At 40.0% G+C, this 24,386-nt stretch overlaps 1 protein-coding gene across 2 annotated transcripts in view; it reads right to left on the bottom strand.

Moving 5' to 3' along the window:
• The window catches only part of ccm2l (CCM2 like scaffold protein), a 64,797-nt gene extending 40,727 nt beyond the window's left edge, over positions 1 to 24,070 (bottom strand). Inside the window, exons 1-2 of one of the 2 annotated variants that reach the window (XM_059980669.1) lie at positions 23,761 to 24,070; positions 11,231 to 11,404 (exon numbers count right to left, since the gene is read on the bottom strand). In XM_059980669.1, the coding sequence (XP_059836652.1) occupies positions 11,231 to 11,404; positions 23,761 to 23,790 (204 nt within the window). In that variant the 5' untranslated portion in view covers positions 23,791 to 24,070. The remainder of the gene's footprint in view (positions 1 to 11,230; positions 11,405 to 23,760) is intronic. The other variant, XM_059980670.1, reaches the window with a different exon arrangement.
• Between the last annotated feature and the right edge of the window lie 316 nt (positions 24,071 to 24,386).

Below are 24,386 nucleotides of genomic sequence, written 5' to 3'. Positions count from 1 at the left end.
CTTATTGACTGGGGATGGAAACAAACAGTAAAAATATCATCCATTGATTACCACACTGACTTTCACAACTCATGTAAGAATCTCTGGCCTCAATGCAGGAGAATAGCTGAAACAAAAGAAAGTGCTGATTGCAAAGGACACAAACTTCCTGCTTAAATAAACTGAATTCGGTTATCAGTTCACAAGATGATGCAGCTGACAATCTTCCTGGAATTACCAGATACTTTAACCTTCAATTTACTGATTTGCCCTTCTATTCCCTTTTGGAATGTCTTTGATAATGAAAACAGAGCCTATAAAGAGAGGATATCTGTTATTGTTCCTATTGGTTTAACAATGGCTGAGATTTTACATGGAGAGGACCATTCAGCACATTCTAGTTCACAGCAGTGCATATTATCAGTCCTATTTCCCTCTTATCCTGCATTCTCTCTCATATGCCCATCAAATCTACTATGAATCTTTTGTCACATACCTAAACTAAAGAGGAAGTGGCAACAGCTAGAGTACAGTTGGTACATCTTTGGGGTATGGGAGTAAATAAGACCTCCTGGCAGAAAGTAGCAGTAATGGCAACACTTAACCACACATTCAACACTCAAGGTCAAGGCACTCAATGCTAACAGCTGCATCAATGCAATAGTAAGGCCATAAGATACAAGAATAGAATTAGGCCATTTGGCCCATCAAGTCATGCTCTGCCATTTCATCATGGCTGATTTATCTTCCCTCTCAGCCCCAGTCTCCTGCCTTCTCCCTGTATCCATTCATGCCCTGACCAATCAAAAATCAATTAACCCCTGTCTTAAAGACATGTAAAGACTTGGCCTCCACAGCCAACTGTGGCACAGAATTCAACAGATTCTCTACTCTCTGTCTAAAGAAATTCCTCCTCATCTCCATCCTAAAAGGATGCTCCTCTATTCTGAGGCTGTGTCCTCTGATCCCTGGCTCTCCCACCATAGGAAATATCCTCTCTACATCCACTCTTTCGAGGCCTTTTAACATTTTATAGGTTTCAATCAGGCCATCTCTCATTCTTCTGATTTCTAGATAGTACAGGCCTAAAGCCATCTATTGCTCTTCATATGACAAGCTGTTTAATCCTTGAAATGATTTTGTGAACCTCCTGTATCAGCCCATCCTAAAATAAGGGGTTCAAAACCACTCAGTGTACTCTGTGTGGCCTCAAACAAGCTTATCATTACATACTGCTTTTATATTCCAGTCCTCTTGAAATGAATGCTAAAATCGCATTTGCCTTCCTCACCATCGACTCAACCCGCTATTTAAGACATAAGACAGGAGCAGAATTAGGCCGTTTGGCCCATCAAGTCTGCTCTGCCATCCAGTCATGGCTGATCCTTTTATCCCCTCCTCAGCCCACTCCCAGTCTTCTCCCCGTAACCTTTGATGTTGCGTCCAATCAAGAATCTATCAATCTCTGCCTTAAATACACCAAATAACCTGGCCTTCACAGCTGCCTGTGGTAAGTAAATTCCACAAATCCACCACCCTCTGGTTAAAGAAATTTCTCATCTCTGTTTTAAATGGATGCCCCTCTATCCTGAGGCTGTGCTCTCTTGTCCGAGACTCCCCCACAATGGGAAACATACTTGCCACATCTACTCTGTTTAGGCCTTTCAACATTCAAAAGGTTTCAATGAGACACCTCTCACCCTTCTAAATTCCAGTGAATACAGACCTAGAGCCTTCAAATGTTCCTTGTATGATAAACGTTTCATTCCTGGAATGATCCTTGTGAACCTCCTCTGAATGCTCTCCAATGTCAGCACATCTTTTCTTAGATGAGGAGCCAAAAACTGTTCATAATACTCAAGGTGAGGCCTCACCAGTGCCTTATACAGCTTCATGATCATACCCCTGCTGTTGTATTCCAGCCCTCTTGAAATGAATGCTAACATGACATTTGCCTTCCTCACCACTGACTCTATCTACAAGTTAACTATCAGGGTGTTCCACACAACAACTCCCAAGTCCCTCTGTATCTCAGATGTTTGGATTTTCTCCCCATTTACAAAGTAGTCTGTGTGTTCCTTTCTACTACCATGCACTTCCCATCATTGCATTTCATTTGCCACTTTCTTGCTCATTCTTCTAATATGTCTAAGCCCTACTAACCCACAATTCTTCATACCACCTACAAATGTGGAAACAAAGCCATTTAAGTCATTGACATACTGCATAAAAAAGCAGTCCCAACACAGACCCCTGTGGAGCATTACTAGCCACTGGCAGTACTTTATTTCCACTGGCTGCCTCCTACCAATCAGCTAATGCTCTAACCATGCTAGTAAATTTCCTGTAATACCACAGGTTCTTAACTTGATAAGCAGCCTCAGATATGGCATCTTGTCATAGGCCTTCTGAAAGTTCAGATATCCAACATCCACTGCAACCCCTTTATCTATCCTACTTGACATCTCCTCAAAGAATTCCAACAGGTTCCACAGGCAAGATTTTCCCTTTAGAAAACCATGCTGACTTTGTCCTATCTTGCCCTGTGTCACCAAGTACACCGCGACCTAATCCTTAACAATCGACTAACATCTTTCCATCCACTGACACAGGCTAACAGGTCTATAACTTCCCTTCTGCTGCCTTCCTCCTTTCTTAAAGAGTGGAATTTTCCAGTCCTCCAGAACCATGCCAGAGTCCAATGATCTTTCAAAGATCATTACTAATTCCTCCGCAGTAACTACCACTACTTCTTTTAGAACATTGGGCTGCAGTTCATCTAGTCCAGTACTTATGTACCCTTAGGATTTTCAGCTTTTTGAGTATCTTCTCCCTTGTAATAGTAACTACATTCACTTCTCTCTGCTGGCACACTGCTAAGGTTTTCCACAGTGAAGACTGATGCAAAATACTCATTTAATTCATCTGCTATCTCCAGCCTAATTTTCTAGTGGTCCCATATCTGCTCCTATCTTTCTTTTCTTTTATTTTTTTACATATTTGAAAAAGCTTTTACTATCCACTTTGATATTATTTGCTAGCTTGCTTTCATATTTTATCCCAATCCTCCAGCTTCCTGTTAGTTCTTGTTTTGTTGTATGCCCTCTCTTTTCTTGTACACTCGCTTTGATTTCCCTTGTCAGCCTCTATTGTACTATTTTGCCATTTGAGTACTTCTTCATTTTTGGAATACCTTCCTCACTTTTCCCAGAAACACATGCCATCACTGCTCTGCTTAAATCTCTGCCAGCATCTCCTTCCAATTTACTTTAGCCAGCTCCTCTCTCATACCACTAATTTCCTTTACTCCACTCAGATACTGCTACATCAGTCTTGACTTTCTCCCTATCAGATTTTAGGTTGAACTCAATCACATTGTGATCACTGCCTCCTAACGGTTCTTTTGCCTTAAGCTCCGTAATCATTTCTGGTTCATTACATAACACCAATCCAGTATAACTGATCCCCTAGTAGGCTCAATAACAAACTGCCCTAAAAAGCCAACTCATAGGCATTCAACAAACTCACTCTCTTGAGATCCATGACCAACCTGATTTTCCCAGTCAACCAGTCAACCAGTTGAAATCTCCCATGACTATCATAACATTGCCCTTTTGACTTGCCTTTTCTGTTTCCTGTTGTAATCTGTGGTCAACATCCCAGCTACTATTGGGAGGCCTGTATATAACTGCCATCAGGGTCCTTTTATCCTTGCAGTTTTTTAACTCAACCCACAAGGATTAATCATCTTATCCTATGTCATATCTCTCTACTGATTTAACGTCATTCTTTACCAGCAGAGCCATGCCATCCTCTCTGCCCACCTTCCTATCCCTCTGATACAATGTGTAACCTTGGACATTCATCTCCCTACTACAACCATCCTTCAGCCACAATCCAGAGAAGGCCACAACATCATACCTGACAATCTGTAATAGAGCAACAAGATCATCCACCTTATTTCTTATACTCCATGCGTCCTGAGTACTGTATTTGCTACCCTTTTTGATTCTGCATCCATAATGCGCTGATACTCACTCTCCTGGCTGCAATTTAGTCTTGTCATCTGTCTGCCCTTCCTGACAGCTTGGCTGCAAGCTATATTTGCCTTTTTACCATTTGTCCTATCCCATATCCTTTCATTCCAGTTCCTACCCCCCACCCTTGCCAAATTAGTTTAAATACCCCCCCAACAGCTCTAACAAACTGCTCACAGGAATATTGGTCCCCCTCAGGTCCAGGAGCAACCTGTCTCTTTGTATAGGTCATAGCTCCCCCAGAAGAGATTCCAAGAACCTGAAGCCCTGCCCCCTGGACCAGCTTCTCAGCTGCACATTTTATCTGCTAAATCATTCTGTTTCTTCCCTCACTGGTGTCTGGCACAGGCAGCAATCCAGAAATTACTACCCTGGAGGGCCTGCTCAGCGTGGCTCTCTAAATTCTCTCTTCAGGGCCTCTTTGTTTTTCCTTCCTGTATTATTGGTACAAATATGTACCAAGACATCTGTCTGTTCTCCCTCTTCCACCAAAATGCTGTAAACGTGATCAGAGATGTCCTTGACCCTGGCACCTGGGAGACAGCATACCACCCATGTGTCCACAGAATCTACTGTCCGTCCCCTGACTATGGAGTCCCCTATCACTACTGCTCCCCCTTTTCTCTCTTTTCCTTCTGCATCGTGGACCCAAGTTCAGTGCCAGTAACTTGGAGGTTACTGCTTGGAGGTCATCCCCCATAACAGTATCCAATTAACCTTTAGAGAATCCTGCACAAGGACTCCCAAGTCCCTTTGCACCTCAGATTTCTATATTTTCTCTTTATTTAGAAACAAATCTACTTTTTATTTCTTTTACCAAAGTGCATGACCTTACCCGTCATGACATTGTTATTCCATCTGCCAGTTCTTTGTCCAGTTCTAATCTGTCTACGTCTTTCTGTAGCTTCTCTACTTCCTTAAAACTATCTCCCCCTGCACTTATCTTCACCTTGTCCACAAACCTTCACAGAGCCAATAATTCCATCGTCCAAGTCACTGTCATATAATATGAAAGAGGTGGTCCCAACACAGACCTGTGTGGAACACCACTAGTCACTTTCAGACGACCAGAAAAGGCACCTTTTCTCCTTACACTTTGCTCCTTCCAATCAGCCACTGCTTTATCCACACTAGTGTCTTTCCTGTAATCTCAAGGGCTCTTAACTTGTGAAGCAGCCTCATGTGTGTGGTACCTTGAAAAAATCCAAGTACACAACTTCAACTGATTCTCCTTTGTCTTGCTTGTTTTTTCTTCAAAGAATTCCAACAGATTTGTCAGGCAAGATTTTCCCTTGAGGAAAACATGCTGACTATAACCTATCTTATCATTTGCCTCTAAGTACCTTGAAACTACATCCTTAACAATCAACTTCAATGTCTTCCCAACCACTGATGTCAGACTAACTGGCCTATAATTTCCTTTCTTCTGCCTCTTTCCCTGCTTGAAGAGTGGAGTGACATTTGCAATTTTCCAGACTTCTGTAACTATTCCAGAATCTAGTGATTCTTGAAAGATCATTACTAATGCCTTCATGATCTCTTCAGCTATTTCTTGAAGAACTCTGGGGTGTACACCATCTGGTCCTGGTGACTTATCTACCTTTAGTACTTTCAGTTTCCTAAGAACCTTCTCCCTACTTGTGGTAACCTCACACACATTTAACCCCTTACATGCTGGAGATTCCAGCATACTACAAGTGCATTTTACAGTGAAAGCTGATGCAAAACATTCATTCAGTTCATCCATCATTTTCATGTCCCCATTACTACTTCTCCAGCACCATTTTCCACTGGTCCAATATCATGTCTTTTAAACTTTATATATCTGAAGAAACTTTTGGTATTTTCTTTAATATTATTGAGTAGTTTTCTTTTGTATTCCATCTTTACCTTCTTAATAATCTTTTTAGTTGCCTTGTGTTGGTTTTTAAAAGCTTCTCAATCCCCTAACTTCCCACTAATTCTTGCTCTATTATATTCCCTATCTTTGACTTTATGTTGCCTTTGACTTCTCTTGATAGCCATGTTGTGTCATCTTATCTTTAGTGTACTCCTTCCTTTTTAGGAATGTACATATCCTGTGTCTTCTGAATTGCTTCCAGAAACTCCAGCCATTGCTCATCTGCTGTCACCCCTACCAATGATCTATCCCAAGCAGTTCTGGCCAACTTCTCTCCCATGTGTCTGTAAATACCTTTCCTTCACTGTAATGCTGATACATCTGACTTTAGTTTCTCCTTCCCAAATTTTGGGATGAATTTGATCATATTATGATAACTTTCCCCTAAGGGTTCTGAGAAATTAAGATATCTGATCAATTCTGGTTCAATTGTACAATGCCCAATCCAGAATAGCTGATCCCCTAATTAGGCTCAACCACAATCTGCTCTAAAAAACCCTCACATAGGCATTCTAGAAATTCACCCTCTTGGGATCCAGCACCAACCCAATTTTCCCAGTCTATCTGCATATTGAAATTCCCCCATGACTATTGTGACATTGCCCTTTTGGAATGCATTTTCTTTCTCCCATTGTAAATTGTAGGCCTCATCCTTTCTACTGTTTGAGTGTCTGTATATAACTCCCATCAGGGTCTTTTTACTCTTGCAGTTCTTTAGCTCTATCCACAATGATTCAACTCCTTCTGACCCCATGTCACTTCTTTCTAATGATTTCATTTAATTTTATTACCATCAAAGCCATGCCACCCCCCTGCCTACCTGCCTGTCCTTTTGATACAATGTGTATACTTGAACGTGAATCTCCCAACTATAATCTTCCTTCAGCCATGATTAAGTGATGCCTACATCATACATGCCAATCTGTAACTGTGCTACAAGTTCACATGCCTTATTCTGTATACTGGGTGAATTCAGATACAACACCTTCAGTCCTGTATTCACCCTTTTTGATTTTCAGAGGTACATTTAATGTCAGAGAAATGTATACAATATACATCCTGAAATGCTTTTTCTTCGCAACCATCTACAAAAACAGAGGAGAGCCCCCAAAGAATGAACAACAGTTAAATGTTAGAACCCCAAATTCCAACCCCCAGCACCCCTCCCTCCCACATGTAAGATAGATAGATAGATAGATACTTTATTCATCCCCAAGGGGAAATTCAACATTTTTCCAGTGTCCCATACACTTATTGTAGCAAAACTAATTACATACAGTATTTAACTCAGTATAAATATAATATGCATCTAAAATCACCCTCCCAAAAAGCATTAATAAATAGCTTTTAAAAAGTTCTTAAATAGTTTACTAAAGTGCATTGAGTGGTAACTTAAGCTCAGTCCTAACCCCGGCACTTTAACATGTCTTGCCCCTGGTGGTTGAATTGCAGAGCCGAATGGCGTTGGGGAGTAATGATCTCTTCATCCTGACTGAGGAGCATTGCATTGACAGCAACCTGCCGCTGAAGCTGCTTCTCTGTCTCTGGATGGTGTTGTGCAGAGGATGTTCAGGGTTTTCCATGATTGACCGTAGCCTACTCAGCACCCTCCACTCTGCCACCGATGTCATACTCTCCAGTTCTGTGCCCACGACAACTTGTAGCAATAAGCGGCAGCAAACAACAATCCCCCCTCCCCCCACTGGCAAATAAAGCATCGGCGCCCACCACCGAGCACTCAAACGTGAGCAAGACAACAGCAAAGACACAGACTTGCACTACTCGAAAGACTGCATTGTTCACCCAGCATTCGACATACCACAGGCTCTCTCCCCCCCTAATAATGGAAAAAGAGGTGTCTCTGTTTCACAGCGAGAGGGCAGACATAACAAACAACTCGCTGGTGTATGCTGTTAAAAGTCTGTTGCATCGCTTTTTCCAAGCTCTGTGCCTAATGATCTTGGGTCTCTGGTCACACAGCTGGTCACACCTGCCTTCTGCTCGGACACCGACCTCCTATCCCGTCTCCGGAGTCACAAGAATTCGGGGTCCTCTGTAGGCAAGCAGAACTCTTAGGGTGAGCCCATTTTATACTGCAACTCATCCTGTTGACTGCAATGTTGCCCTTTCATCAGCTTCTCCTAACACATTGCTACTGCAAACCAGCTTCCTCATCCTCACCACTGTCACTCTGGTTCCCATCCCACTGCCAAATTAATTTAAACCCTCCTGAACAACTCTGGCAAACCTGTCTGCAAGCATATTGGATCTCCCTTGCGTTCAGGTGTAACCTGTCCCTTTTGTACAGGTCATACTTTCTCCAGAAGAGATCCCAATGATCCATAAATCTGAACCCTTGCCCCTGCACTAGTTCCTCAGCCGCACATTCTCATGCTAAATTATCCTATTCTTACCATCAGTGGTGCGTGGTACAGGCAGAACTCCAGAGATTACTACCCTGGAGGTCCTGGTTTTGAGCTTTTTAACCTAGCTCCCTAAAATCTCTCTTCAGGTCCTCCGCACCTTGTATATCTATGTCATTGGTGCTAAAATGTGGTTAAGAAGGCATACAGTGTATTGACCTTCATCAATCTTGGAACTGAATTTAGGAGCCGAGAGGTAATGTTGCAGCTATATAGGACCCTGGTCAGACCCCACTGTGCTCAGTTCTGGTCACCTCACTACAGGAAGGATGTGGAAGCCATAGAAAGGGTGCAGAGGAGATTTACAAGGGTGTTGCCTGGATTGAGGAGCATGCCTCATGAGAATAGGTTGAGTGAACTCAGCCTTTTCTCCTTGGAGCGACGGAGGATGAGAGGTGACCTGATAGAGGTGTATAAGACAATGAGAGGCATTGATTGTGTGGATAGTCAGAGGCTTTTTCCCAGGCTGAAATGGCTAACATGAGGGGGCTTAGTTTTAAGGTGCTTGGAAATAGATACCAAGGGGATGTCAAGGGTAAGTTTTTCCACACAGAGAGTGGTGGGTGTGTGAAAGGCACTGTTGGTGGTGATGGCAGAAGTGGTTAAAATAGATAGGTACATAGATAGGCCTCTTAAATAGGTACATGGAGCTTAGAAAAATAGAAAATAGAGGGTTACAAGCTAGGGAAATTCTAAGCAGTTTCTAGAGTAGGTTACGTGGTTGGCACAACATAATGGGCCAAAGGGCCTCTAATGTGCAGTAAATTTCTATGTTCCATGAATCTCCCATCAACACTGCAGTCCTCTTCATCTCTCAGCTCTTCTGAGCCACAGCACCAGACTCAGTGTCAGAAACTCGGTCACTGTGGTTGTCCCTCTCAACCGTATCAAAAGTTATATACATCATTGAGAGGAACTGCCACGGGTGTGCTGGCTGTGCACTTCCCTTCTTTCTCACGACAGTCACCCAGTCACCTGTCTCCTGCAACCTTTGGTTATTACCTGTCTGTAGCTCCTATCTATCCCCTCCTCACTCTCCCCTATAGTTCAAAGGTCATTAAGCTGCAGCTCCAGTTCCTTAATACGTTCTCTCAGGGGCAGACGTGTTTATCTGAGAGGCTGGAGGTCTCCCAGGCTTCCCACATCCCATACACAGTATAGAACACTACCCCTCCATACACTACTGTGCTCTAACAGATGAGGAATGAACAAATAAGAGCAAAAATTTTAAAACTTGCCAGATACCTACCTTGCCAAAGCCTGATGAGCCAAAACCACTCTAAACACGGGCACACCCAAAAGAGTAGCCACTCCACTTGCACTTGCATTATTTTTAATTTGTCCTTTCTAATGAAACCCTCTCAGTGATTGATTGTGGCCCAACTCCAAGAAACTGCCATGAAGCCCTGCCTTTTAAATCTTGATTTTGGACCTGATTGAAAACTCCCTCTCGTTGATAATTCACAGCCTAACTGTCCCCCGTCCCCTGTTCCCTCTCTTGCAATAATTTTGCGTTGCTTGTATTCTAGACATGATATTTTATGCGAAATTTGTGCAGTTAATAAATTGTTTTTATAAAAAATAACTACATAATTATTAGTTAATTTCTCTTCAGCAGGGGTGAGTGCATCATTCCTCTGCATATACCATAATTTTAGAACAATTAAAAATTGATTATTTGCTAAAATATGGAGAGAAGTTTTAAGAATTGCAAACAATGTGCTTATTTTAAATCTTCAGATATTACAGGAATAGAAACTTCAGAGACTGCATTTCATTTTACCATTTGGTCAACTGACACATGTAGAAGTATACATGCAGGCACGGAATACATATTGTGTCATCTATGAAGGAAAGAATAGTAGAATACCCATACTCAAAGTATGGCTGGGCCAAAGATCCTGTTTCATTGCTATGTAACCTTATCGAGATTTCAAGCTCAGTTGAAATCTTCATTAATTTTTAAAACTTACTAATTAAAAAGTTTAATCAGCAACCTCCAGATTGACCAAATAACAATTTATATCTGCCCAACTCCACATGCTATAAATGCAATTGTTAACAAATAGCTGTGACATTGAAAAAATAATTTTATTCTTCCCTCTTCTACATCAATCAATTTGACTTAATTGTGATACACCATTGGTGCACAATGCAATTTGCACACTGTCTTACCATTAAAACTAGAAGCTACAAATGAAGCATTTTAACTTGATTAAAATGTTTAAGTATTCTGATAAAAGCATATTATATAAAAGTGTGAATAAAGGAGATGATGTATCTTTGTCAGGTGTGCACTATAGTCAGGAATTGTCCAAAAAATATTCCCATACTCTATATCTTCCATTAGAAAATTACACCACTTAGAATAAATGTTTCATAATAAATCATGCTATGTACCACCTTACAATAACAAATCCCACTATGGACCACACCAATCATTTCATTGTTGTAAACTTCCCCCTTTCAAAGGCAAAAACAAAGAAAATGTGGAGCATTTTCATTGGTGCCTGAGCCAGTTCTCTATAAAAGATACTCTTTTTTATCTAATTCCCCTTATACATGTTATCTTGTTTTAAAAATTATTTTTATACAATAGATTTCATTCAAGCAACTATCACAGTTCCTCCCTACATGGCAAGAGACAATTGTCACAACTTATAGCTATGCATAATATTAGCGACTTAAGGTTTACTTAGAATTATTGAGATAATAACACAGCAGACCACTCAGCCCTTCACATACTACCCAATGTTGCTCATTAGTTAAATTGTCTGTTCTGATATAATATCAATTTTTTTCTCATAACCTAGGTACTTTATTTTCAGTGCATTATTTACAGGATAACATACTCTATTTAGTGACTGATGAGAAAGAAAGGGAGAACATACTTTGACCTCTTTCTCCAGATAATCATGCAGCAGAAGTTCCGGATCTATTAGATAATCCGGAGGGAAGAGGGGGATAGAATGCAATGGCCTCCTGTACACACTGCTTCTGTCCTGCTGCCTTCTATTCTTGTCAGCTCTGGGAAAGACCAGCCTTTTGATAGGAGACACAAACCCCTGTTAATCACATAAAGAATGCAAATATTACCACTTTCAAACAGGCTGTTCTTGATATCTTTTTAAGTAGGCTCTGGAGGAATGGTTCGCTCCATTTCAGAAGGAAAAGCAAAGCAGTCTTCCAGGCAATACACCATAAAAGCTACAGAGTGCTGTAGATACTGGGAAATTTGCCAAATAAACTAATCTCACTTTCCTGCTTCTTTCCATATCCTATAATTTTGGCCTTATTCAATCAGTTATCTAACTGTCCTAAAAGAACTACTTTTGAAAACAATTGTAAATAACTTGTTTTTATATAGTTTAAAGTATTAACATGTTACAACAGTACTATAATGTACTGAATATATTATAGCCTATAATAGAAACACATATGAACTAAAGTATGACAGAGAAACCAGAAAAACATTTGACCATTAACAGTGACAATATAACATACTAAATTCATTATTCTGCTTGTGAAATAACAGCACAGCTATAATAACTATCATAAAATGTCACACGTTATCAGGTTAATCATTTCTTTCTTCCATTATTGGCCTTGGTAACATGACTTTTACTGTGAAATATTCATAACAATTGGAATTGATTTACATAACTTTTTAAAACCACTATGTGAAAAGTAAACATGAGGAAATCAGCAGATGCTGGAAATTCAAACAACACACACAAAATGCTGGTGGAACACAGCAGGCCAGGCAGCATCTCTAGGGAGAAGCCGAGACCCTTCGTCAGGACTAACTGAAAGGAAAGATAGTAAGAGATTTGAAAGTAGTGGGGGGAGGGGGAAATGTGAAATGATAGGAGAAGACCAGAGGGGGTGGGATGAAGCTAAGAGCTGGAAAGGTGATTGGCGAAAGTGATACAGAGCTGGAGAAGGGAAAGGATCATAGGACGGGAGGCCTCAGGAGAAAGAAAGAGGGGGGGGGGAGCACCAGAGGGAGATGGAGAACAGGCAAACAACAAAAAATGTCAGGGATGGGGTAAGAAGGGGAGGAGGGGCATTAATGGAAGTTAGAGAAGTCAATGTTCAGTCAATGTGAAAAGTCCTTTGAATAACGACTAATTATTTTTGGCAAATGTAATCAACTTAAAGGCATTTCAAAAAAAATTTTTAACAGCAGGTCACTAAAACTATACATTTATTGAGCTGTATTCCACATATAATCAGTTATGTTTGAAACATTATTAGAGATATTAATCTGGATATAGGAAGGTCCAGTGAGTTGCATGATAAGTGTTGAATTGTCTAGGGAAAATACTTGTTAAGGCAATAAAAGAAATTTATGTTTTTGCAATCGGCCAGGAATTCTGAATTTTGCAAGATTCCTGCACAAGCAATTCCACTATTCCGCACTGAATTTTTGGGCTAGGTTATCTGCTCAGATTCTGACCAGGGCTTAAACATACATCCCTCTGTTACAAGCAAGAATGAGGCCAACTGGCAATGATATGAAGAAATCAAAGTTTGGTTTGAAGGTATTTTTCAGAGTTACTGCTTTTTATTTGACATAAATAAAACTTGAAGTATTAACTCATGCACTTTAATAGATGTGTAACAAATAATTAAAATGTTTTCTTAGTGCTGAACAAGATTTCGTTGTAAATTTATTTTAGAAAACTGCAGTGACAGCAGAAGATGGAAACAATTATAAACACAAGAGGTACTGCAGATGATGGAAATCCAGTGTAACACACACAAAATATTGGAGGAACATAAAACTATAAGGCCCAGAAGAAATAGGAGCAGAATTAGGTAATTCGATCCAATAAGTCTGCTCCGCCATTCTATCACAGTTGATTATTCTCTTGCCTGCTCCCCATAACCTTTGATGCCCTGACAAATCTAGAACCCATCAACCTCCACTTTAAATATACTCAGTGACTTGGCTTCCACAGTTGCCGGTAGCAATGAATTTCACAGAATACCCTCTTGCTAAAGAACTTGCTCCTCAGCTCTGTTCTAAATGGACGTCGCTCTAGTCTGAGGCTGTGCCTTCTGGTTCAAGACCCATCCGCTAGAGGAAGCATCCTCCCTTCATTCACTCTGTCCAGACCTTTCAATATTCATTAGGTTTCAATGTGATCCTCCTTTATTTTTCTAAGTTCCATTCAGTGCAGACCCAGAACCATCTAACGCTACCTATGCATTAACCCTTACATTTCTGCAATTATTCTTGTGAACCTCCTCTGGACTGTCTCCACTGCCAACATATCTTTTCTTAGACAAAACGGCCCCAAATTTCTCACAATACTCCAAGTGCAGTCTGACAAATTCCTTATGAAACCTCAACATTACATCTATGCTTTTATATTCTAGTCCTTCGAGATGAATGCTAAGACTGTATTGTCTTTGCCTTTCTTACCACTGACTCAACCCGCAAGTTAAGCTTTAGGGAATCCTGCATATAGAATCCCACATCCCTTTGCACCACTGATTTTTGAATATTTTCCCGTTTGGAAAATAGTCCATGCCTTTATTCCTTCTACCAAGTTGCATGATCATACACTTCTTTACACTATATTTCATCTGCCACTTCTTTGCCCATTCTCCCAAACTGTCTTAGTCCTTTTGCAGACTCCTATTTTGTGAACACTACTTACACTCCACCTATCTTTGCATCATCTGCAAACCTGGCCACAAAGTTAACAATTCCTTTGTCCAAATCATTCACATGTAATGTGAAAAGCAGTCCCAACATTGACTGCTGCAAACACCAGCAGCCAATCAGAAAAGGGCCTCTTTCTTCCCACTCTTGGCCTCCTGCCAGTCAGCCATTCTTCTATTTACACAATGTATCTTTCCTGTAGTACCATGGGAACTTAACTTGTTAAGCAGCCTTATGTGTGGCACTTTGTCAAAAGCCTCTGAAAATCCAAGTATGCAACATCCACTGACTCTTCTTTGTCTACCTGGCCTGTTATTTCCTCAAAGAATTCCAACAAGTTTGTCAGGGAAGATTATCCCTTAAGGAAACAATGTTGGCTTTGGCCTACTTTATCATGTGCTTCCAAGTATCCTGAAACTTCAACCTTATTGAAGAACTCCAACTCTTTTGCAACCACTGATGTCAGACTAACTGGCCCATAATTTCCTCTCACCTGTCTGCCTCCATTCTTAAAGAGTGGAGTGGCATTTGCAATTTTGCTGTACTCCGGAAGCATTACTAATGCCTCCACAATCTCTTCAGCTACCCCTTTCAGAACCCTGAGGTGTAGTCCATCTGGTCTGGGTGATTTATTTACCTTCAAACCTTTCATCTTCCCAAGCACCTTCACCTTAGTAATAACAACAACACTCACTTCTGTCCCCAATACTCTTGAACTTTTGGCACACTGCTAGAGTCTTCCACAATGAAGACTGACACAAAATACTTAAGTTCCTCAGTCATTTCTTTGTACCCTATTACTACCTCTCCAGAGTCATTTTCCAGCATTCTTTCCTGTCTCATTTATTCTTTGTATATTTGAGAAAAACATTTAGCAAATTCTCTCCCCTTTCTGTGTATCCCCACTAATTTTCCCCTGACTCCCCCCCCCCCACCAGAACTGATCTCTGCAAACAGCCTAAGTACTTTACCTGCCCATTCACCTCCATTCAGGGCCCCAAACAAACCTTCTGATTGAGGCAACACTTCATCCATGGATCTACTGGGGTCATCTATGGTTTCCAGTGTTCCTGATGCTGCCTGCTCTACATTGGTGAGACCCATCGCTTCGTCGAGAACCTCCTCTCCTTCTGCCAAAACCAGAACTTCCCAGTGGCCAAACATTTTAATTCTGATTCCTATCCCCATTCCAACATGTTGGTCCATGGCCTCCTTTGAGGACCTGCTCAGGGTGGAGGAGCAACACCTTGTATTCCACCTCGATAGCCTCCAGCATAATGCTATGAATATCAATTTCTCCTTCCGGTTTTAAAAAACCCTCCCCCTCACCAATTCTATTCCCCACGCTGGCTTTTCACTCTTCTCACCTGTCTATTATTTCCCCGGTCCACTCTTCTCTCTTATCAGATTCCTTCCTTTACCCCTAACCTTTCCTACCCACCTGGCTTCACCTTTCACCTTCTAGCTACCCTCTTTCCCTTATCTCCTCCTTTTCATTCTGGCATCTTCCCCCTTTCTTTCCAGTCCTGAAGAATGGTCTTGGCTTCAAATGTTGACGTGAGTTTTCTTTACCATGGAGGCTGCCTGACCTGTTGAGTTCCTCCAGCATTTTGTGCGTTTTGCTTTGGATTACCAGTGCCCTGTAGAATTTCTTGAGTTTAAAACTTTTGGTACCCTTTTTATATTATTGGCTAGATTTCCTTTAAATTTCAGCTTTTCTCTCCTTGTGGTTTTTTTAGTTGTCTTCGGGTGGCTTTTAAAAGCTGCCCAATCCTCTGACTTCAGACTTATTTTTGCTTTATTAGATGCCCTCTCCTTTGCTTTTATGCTCTTTTTGACTTCTCTCGTCGTCCATAGCTGCCCACCACCCCCCCAACCTTAGAGCTCAGCAGGTCAGGCAGAATCTATGGAGAGCAATTAAACGTCGGTGCTTCAGGGTGATACCCTTCATCAGAATCTTCATCAAGCAGTCAGCCCTTACATGTTTCTTCTTGCAGTTAGATCATAATTTAAGGTGGTTACACAGAGCAGTTGTGAATTATTCTGATCGCATGGGCTGTCATTCTCAGTCTGATCAGCACAGTCCTTTTACCAATCTATCCTTACACACCACATGTGGAAGACAGCTTCATTAACTTTGCCTTAATTGCTGGAATAAGAGAAGGTCAAAATAAATATTTATGATTATTAGTGTATGGATATTTATTGAAATGGAAATCATCAAATTCTTTAAAAGTGTGTGTGTGTGTATTAAAAAGAGAGGAATATAAAAGGCAGGAAAATGGAGCTGATATCTCCCTTGCCAGTGCAAGAGCAGTGGTCCAAATGACTTTATGCTGCAAGTGCTTTAACTATAATAGAATTTCAGAATCTAATTAAGTCATTTTTACAGTAAGGAATAAATTATTCAACCAACAAATTGACCAGTGACAAGCTAACACAGATAAATAATGAAATTGCCACCAAGTTAAAATGAAAGAAAATCCATGTCCCACTTTTCCTTAAAATTCCATATGAAACTTCCACTTGACTGAAAAAGTCCACTTACATTAGGCAATCTCACTGGTGTGTAAAAATTTTTTACATTTCATCAACAAAAAATATGGTAGCCACATTTTCTACTTAAATACTGTACATGAGGAGGATTTCTAAACAACCCAACATACATTTCCCTTGGTGAATATTTTCTGGGGAATACTGTGATCAGTTTTAAGTCTGATTTATATTAATGATGCACCAGATTAAAACCTGCAAAATATTTGAAGTTACCACCAACATCCAGTTATTAAAATTTTACTTTTCTCCCTTCTTCTGACATCCCCATCCATCTTGCTTTCTGATCTATTCTGAACTTTGAGCTTTCTTATTTGTTTTGTCCAGTCAGGAAATTCTAAACCGACTCCACCAAGCGTGCTTTGACTTGAACAGTTAGCAATTCTTTCTCTCTTGGAATTTACAGCAAAAGCACCAAATGTTTTAAAACTTATTTTCCTCTATGCTCAGTATGTTAACTCATTTACATGAATTATATCAAATTTAATAACTATTTTTCTATTTAAAAACATGAAGAATATTAATACTCCGGAGGAATTATATTTCACCAATTATCTATCCCATACAATCCAATGCAGAGCAAATCCTTCTCTATATTCCTGCAACAACAAGGCTTGTCAATGCATCTTTACATGCAAGTCAAATTTCAATACAGAGACATTGGTCTTGGTGTTTCAGCAAGTTATTTTCTTTACGATCAGTACATCACATCTCTACGTGTTATGTTAGTTTGAGCTTTGTTCAGATTATTAGGTTATGTTATTTCAAATAATGACTTTAATTGTTTATTTCTGGAGCATGACCCAATTCAGTACAGGGAACCCAGCAGAAGTAAACCCCTTTATTTTTTTTAATGAGAATTTGTTATTTTGTGACAAATTAGGAGCAGATCTGTGCTTATAATTAATCAACACTTCAACTGACAGAACAAAACACTTGAAATTCCCAGGAGATGAAGCAATGTTATACAGAGAGCAATAGACTTGGATTGTAAAACATGGGCTGCTTACTACCTTTTTATCTTTCACATGAATCATGTGTGTGCAGATTGCCAGCTGCTTGGCAAATTGGAAAGCCTGTGCTCCATTGGTCAAGCAGCTTGAAATTTTCAAGACTGTAGTTCATGATGTCAGTAATCAGGTAATACTGGTATATTAACTATTCCATCAGTTTGGGCTTTGACTATCAAGCTGCCCCATGTTGTATGTTTACTGTACATGACGGTATGGCCAAAATCAGCAGAAACAACCACCAGTTCAACTCTGGCAATTTAAAGTGATTCTCATAGTCTTCAAAGATCAAAGTAAATTTATTATCAAAGAATAATAACCATATAATAAAAATATACTTACTGTATAATAACTGATAATAACCATATACTTATTATGAAAGTATAACCAGAATAGAATCAATGAAGGGCTGCACCAGCAGGGCTGCCAACCCATAAGCAAAAGACAACAAACTGTGCAAATAGAAAAAAAGCCAAAAAAAAGGAAAAAATAATAATAATAATAACAATAAAATGAACAAGGTATACAATGTCCCAATAGTAATATCTACAACTGGCATCATCCCAAATTCACCCCACAATAGCATCAAACAATCAGGTATATGCAGCAATATTTATCTAAACCTCTAATAAGCCACTTTGAACCAGGTGCTGTGAGTCCTGAGGTTCCTGTACCTTCTTCCTGATGGGAGCAGCAAGAAAAGAGCGTGGCCTGATGATGGACGCTGCTTTCCTGCGACAACGTTTTGTGTAGATATGCTCAATGGTGAAGAGGACTTAATTCGTGAAGGGCTGGGCCATATCCACTACTTTATGGAGAGTTTTCCATTCAAGGGTATTGCTGTTTCTATACCATGCTGTGATACAGCCAGTCAATGCACACACCACTACACATCTATAGAAGTTTATCAAAGTTTTAGATGGTATGCCAAATTTTCGCAAACGCCTAGGGAAATAGAGGCACTGTTAAGCTTTCTTCACAATTGCTTTTACATACTGGGCCCAAAAGAGGTCCTCTGAACTGTTAACACTGAGGAACTTAAAATTGCTAACCCTCCCACCTCTGATTTCTCCCAATAAGAACTGGTTCATAGACCTCAGGATTGTTCTCCTGAAGTTAATGATCAGCTCTTTGATCTTGCTAACACTGAATAAGAGCTTATTGCTTTCACCATTCAGCCAGATTTCCAGTCTTCCCCCTATTTGCTGATTTGTCGCCACATTTGATTCAGCCTACAACAATGGTGTCAGTGGCAAACTTAAATATGGCATTGGCATTTTGCTTCAGCACGTAATCATAAGTGTAAACTGAATAGAGCAGGGAGCTAAGCACAGAGCCTTGTGGTGCACCTATGTTGATAGAGATTGTGGAGGAAGTGTTGCTGCCAATCTGAACTGACTGCAGACTGCAGGTAAGGAAATCCAGGATCCATTTGTCAAGAAAAGGTATTGAGTCCAAGATCTTGAATCTTATTGATTAATTTATGATAATATTGAATGCCAAGCTGTAGTCGATAAAGATGTTCCAGGGTTGAGTGGAGAGTCAATGAGATGGACTGTTGTGATAGTAGGCAAACTGGAGCAGATCAAAATTGCTTCTCAGGGAGAAGTTGATATGTTGCATCACCAACCTCTCAAAACATTTCATTACTGTGGATGAAAGAACTATTGGACGATGGCCATTGAGGCTGGTTACTTCATTCTTCTAAGGAACTGGTATAATTGAAGCCTGCTTGAAGCATTTGGGTACCTCAGACTGCCAGAGTGAGAGGTTAATGATTCTCATTGAACGCACTAACCATTTGATCAGCCCAAGGGTTCAGTACTTGGCCAGGTACCTCATCCTGGCCTGGCATCTTCCATGGGTTCACCTTCCTGAAGTCTGTTCTCACATTGGCCTCAGAGACTAAAACCACTGGATCATCAGAGATTGTGGGAGTTTGTGATAGTTCTTCCATGCTTTGATGGTCAAAGTAAGCATAGAAGGCATTGAGCATATCTGGAAGGGAAGCCCTGCTTTCACCCATGTTGCTTGACTTGACTTTGTAAGAGGTGTTAGCATTCAAACCCTGCCACAACTGTCAAGCATCCTTCAGTGATTCAGATTTAGTCCAGTACTGCCACCTTAAGCATATGATATTTTTCTGGAGATCATATCAGGACCCCTTGTAACTTTTTTCATTTCTGGACTTCAATGCCTCTGATCTGACCCTCAGCTGATTGCGGTTGTCATTGTTTATCCAGGGTTTCTGGTTGGGGAAGACTCTGAATGAATGAATTAATATGAATGCATGAATGAATGGATTAATATGAATGAAGGGATTGCTGTCTTGCATTGTTTTCTGAGTTGAAGAACAGTGGTCTGAGTTGATATTCAAAGAATAAATAATCAGCAAGTGCTGAGCTTTATGAGCATTATATACATCATCAGATCTGAGTGTACAGGAGATACAAAAGCTTTAATAGCTAGTCTCAGCTTTAGAGCAAAGAAGGAAAAAACTGAGCAGATAAGGCAAAATACCAGAAGAGGCACATAAAGGGGAAATAGGGCTCTGGTGAGGACAGTCAATCTTATCAGAAGATTCTAGGACAAATTAACCCATGTTAACATTTCAGACAAGCAATTCTTGTGGATTCTTGTGCAATTTCTCTTGCTTGCCAGAGAAATCAATATGATTAGTAACCAGACTTGCAGCCACTCAACAGTGCTAGAATTGTTTTGCCACTGACTGCCAAATTAATGATAGTAAATTTCAATGACTTTCAGCTGAGTCCAGTCTGATGTCAGAGCCATAAAATCGTGGTCACCTCTCAAGAGGGGAGTTCCATTCTTTTTTCTACAAAGAAAGAGCAGGAGACATAATATATACGTGCATTTCTCAGAAGAGTGGAATCCTCACTCATATTTTTCATATCCCAGTGAATTTTTCAGAAAAGTGGAACAAGACAAATTTTGCTGTTTCTTATTTTGCAGTGAAATCTCCCACACTGTAACTAAGACTTCTTCAATATGAAGCTGGTTTGTGACAAAGCCATGAAGATACCTAGTCCTGTTCCTCTTCTTCAGGCAGATTACACCTGGATAATAGAACCAGGACATAACAAGAGCCATATCACCATTGATGAGATTAACTTAATAATCTGTACCATGGCCCTTTGGTGCAGTGCAGATTGTACATATTGGATGTCCTCTGACCTATTGCACCTTCCATTATGTAGTGACTGAGTGGGATCAGCTCTGCCTGGACAGCAGATTGTTATTGCCATAGGAGGAGCAGGAGAAGGAAGAAGAAAGGATCTGAATTTGAAACCAATTTCTGTCTGGGATGTCGATGAAAGACTTGAGTAGAATTGTTGCAACCATACCTTCCCCCCCATTGCCCCCACCCCCCACACACATAGTTGGGACTGTCCCTGTATTCTTTTGTGGCAAGAGCTAGCCAGAAAAAAGTGGGATCTCCCAGTGCCCACCCATTTTAGATCCACTTCCAATTCCCATATGTCAGTCCATGGCTTCCTCCACTGTTGTGATGAGGCCACACTCAGGATGGAGGAGTAACACTTTATACTCTATCTGGGTAGCCTCCAACCTGATGGCATGAACATCGATTTCTTGAACTTCTGATAATGCCCCCCACCCCCTTTCACAATTTCCCATTCCCATTTGCCTCTCTCACCTTATCTCCTTCCCCTTTTCTTTCTTCCATGGCCTTCTGTCCTCTATCAGACCCCTGCTTCTCCAGCCCTGTCTGTCTTTCACCAATCAAATTTCCAGCTCTTTATTTAAGCCCCCACCCCTCAGATTCACCTATCACCTTGTGGCTCTTCCCCTCCTCCCCCACCTTCTAACTGTGACTCCTCATTCATGTTTTTTTCTCCAGTTCTGATGAAGGCTCTTGGCCCAAAACGTTGAATGTATCCTTTTCCATATATGCTGCCTGGCCTGTTGAGTTCCTTTAGCATTTTGTGTGTGTTATTCAGAAATGTTAGAATCTTTTAAATATGATGTCCATTGGAACTTCATGCTGTGAAGTCCTCACTGATCATTTTGTAACTCACAACGACCAGAATCCATTTGTGGCACTGGATTTAATCAAGGCACAAGATTTCCCATGAGTCCTTGCACCCTCAGAAGATTATTGTGCCTCTTCCTTGGATTTTCCCACAGCTCCAAGACAACTGTTTATGTAACTGGTCTTCTTTGCCACAGGGAGAATTCCTTTAAGGTCCACTGAATTTGCCCAGTGATCACAATGGCAAAAACAGAGGTAAGGAGCTGTTCACAATGCTGTCCTACTTTAGCGCATTATCCTGACTCTAAAACAACTAATGCCATTTCTAATGGATTTTTGGACAATATCTTGACTTGTGGGTAAACTGATTACTGTCATATACAGCAAAAAAAAAGAGAAATTTAATTTTAGGCAATAGTTTCTGAGACATAAGAGGACAAGTCTGTTTTTCTTTACCATAATGGTGACTACTAATGAAAAGTATGTACCTGTAATTGACCAATAATTAAATGTTTTGTGATATCCCAAGGTCATAAATATTTTTCTGTCTAAAGGGGCAAACAAGGTGTATCATATTTAATCAATAATCCTGACCATTTCAGATGCCAAGTAACTCATCATTTTTATTAACCTTCTACATTCTATAGAAACCAATATGCTCTTGCTTGCTGGAAATCATGTTGACCTTGCATTTTTTAGGATAATCCAGAATCAAAATGCTTACCCTTCTTGGGTTTTCCTTTTATTCCCAGTCCCAGGGATCAGGGATCAGCCAAGCCAGCCCAAAGTAATGCAAGTGCACCGATTTCACTGTTGAATTTACATTATTGGAATAGATGGAAGAGTAGATAATGTTTGAGTCTCAATGAGTATACTCTACTTTGCATGTTACTGACTCATCAATAACCAGTATCTTCTGGACATCTCGAGTGAAAAACCATATATTCACTATGTAATGATTTCTTAATTTTGTTTTTCTAATAGGAGTCAGACCTGGCTGGGGAAGGGTATCTGTAAACATGAGGACTGAATCATACAAGTGTTCCTGAGATGTCTGTAGACATCTAAAGCTTACTTTAGTGTTAATAACACCTGTGTGTTTTACTGTCCAGTTACACCAACCATCAGCTTTGCTGATTAGAGAACTATACAAGAACAAATTAATATTGCTACCAATTCCCACACTGCAAGCTTGGGCACTCTTTCCCTTCCTTTTCTGTTAACCATTCAATAGAGAGCTCTTATTGACTGTATGCTTGACTCCTTAGAAACTCCCTACAAATGAAGGAATTTTAAATCGAAAATAAAAATAATAATAGATCAGAACCAATAAAATAGACGATATAATTTGTTCATTTGTGATAGCATATAATCTTATGTATATCCCCCATGTTACATCTTCCGGGATGATGGAGGATCCAAGAACCAGGGATTTATTAGAAGCATTGACACGTTTTTTACTTTAAGCAAACTATCCAGTTAGAATCTTTCATTTTGATAAGAAAGGGATGTTACAAATCTTATCCAACGGAAACTTCTCTCTTATCCTTACAAAATTGTATAGTCTTACGATGTAATATTGAATGAACAACTACAAAAAAAAGACCGAATACACAGCAATTGAATTCCATTTTAACAAAGAAGCTTCAACATAAAACTGTACTACTTATCTCAAGTCACCATTTCCACTGTACACAACTGTCCTGTGAAACATATGAAAAGCATGCTCTTTTACAGCCCAGAATAAATTCTAAAACTGATATGCATAAATAAACTACATAAATCAGGTTAAACTCCATAATATAGATTGCCACTACCACAAATCTCAGCCATGGCTTAACAATGCCCTAAAATTAGTTGACCTGAGAAAGACCTGCACACACTTAAAGCTTCAGCTAGGTCAGAACTTTATCCTGAAGGCAGAAAAGCTGCAATATTTCAACAAAAGAGATGTTAATACATTTTGGTCATATAAATAGAGTTTGTTCATCTAGAATCCAGAACAATATTTAAACAAGCTTGGTTGATGTGAGCTTCCCTAAAGGAAATAGTGGGTGTGTATGCCTCCAGAATTTGCACTGATTCCGCTGTATTATAGATTTAAAACATTTGAAGTTTACAGTACGTTCATGCATGTATTTCTGATTGATATCACATTATGAAAACTCTTACCTTCTTGCCTTTCTTGAAGTCTACCTCCATTGTGCTTTCACATCAGTTCTACACATTTCTTGTTTTGTTCTAGTGCTGATACATGCAGGAAACCCTTAGTAGACTCCACCAAATAAGTAAGCTTTTTACAGCCCTTCCTCTCCAGGGACTGATAACAATATGCTATACAGCAGCCTTTGAAAATCTAGCAAATATTAGACAGTCTCTGAGCCTACTTTGACAGAATTGTCTGGCAATATATTTCAATTTTGATATGATGCTGATTTTTTCAGTGAGACTAACAACATTTCAGAAAATATTGTGATGTTAATTTTGGCCATTTCTTAAGGGCGGAATTAATTTCCCTAAATCACCAGAAAGGATTTGGAGTCACTTCCTCTGGATGTGTTCTTTCAGTATCTCCTGTTGGCTAATTGGTATTGTTCTATCACCATGACACCCAAGGAGCAGGAAATGACTTCTAATACCAGCTATTTCCTCAGCAAAGTTGTTACATTAACTTGACAGATATTAATAAAGCATTTCAGAGATCCTTTTCATTTCACAGGTAGTTATTTTGTAAGAGAACTTTGTTGAGCTCAATATTTATCTTAAGCTCAATAAACATAATTGTTCAAAATTCTTTT

Source organism: Hypanus sabinus, chromosome 9 (assembly GCF_030144855.1).
Source record: "Hypanus sabinus isolate sHypSab1 chromosome 9, sHypSab1.hap1, whole genome shotgun sequence".
NCBI lineage: Eukaryota > Metazoa > Chordata > Chondrichthyes > Myliobatiformes > Dasyatidae > Hypanus > Hypanus sabinus.
This window is presented reverse-complemented; position numbering and strand designations above follow the sequence as displayed.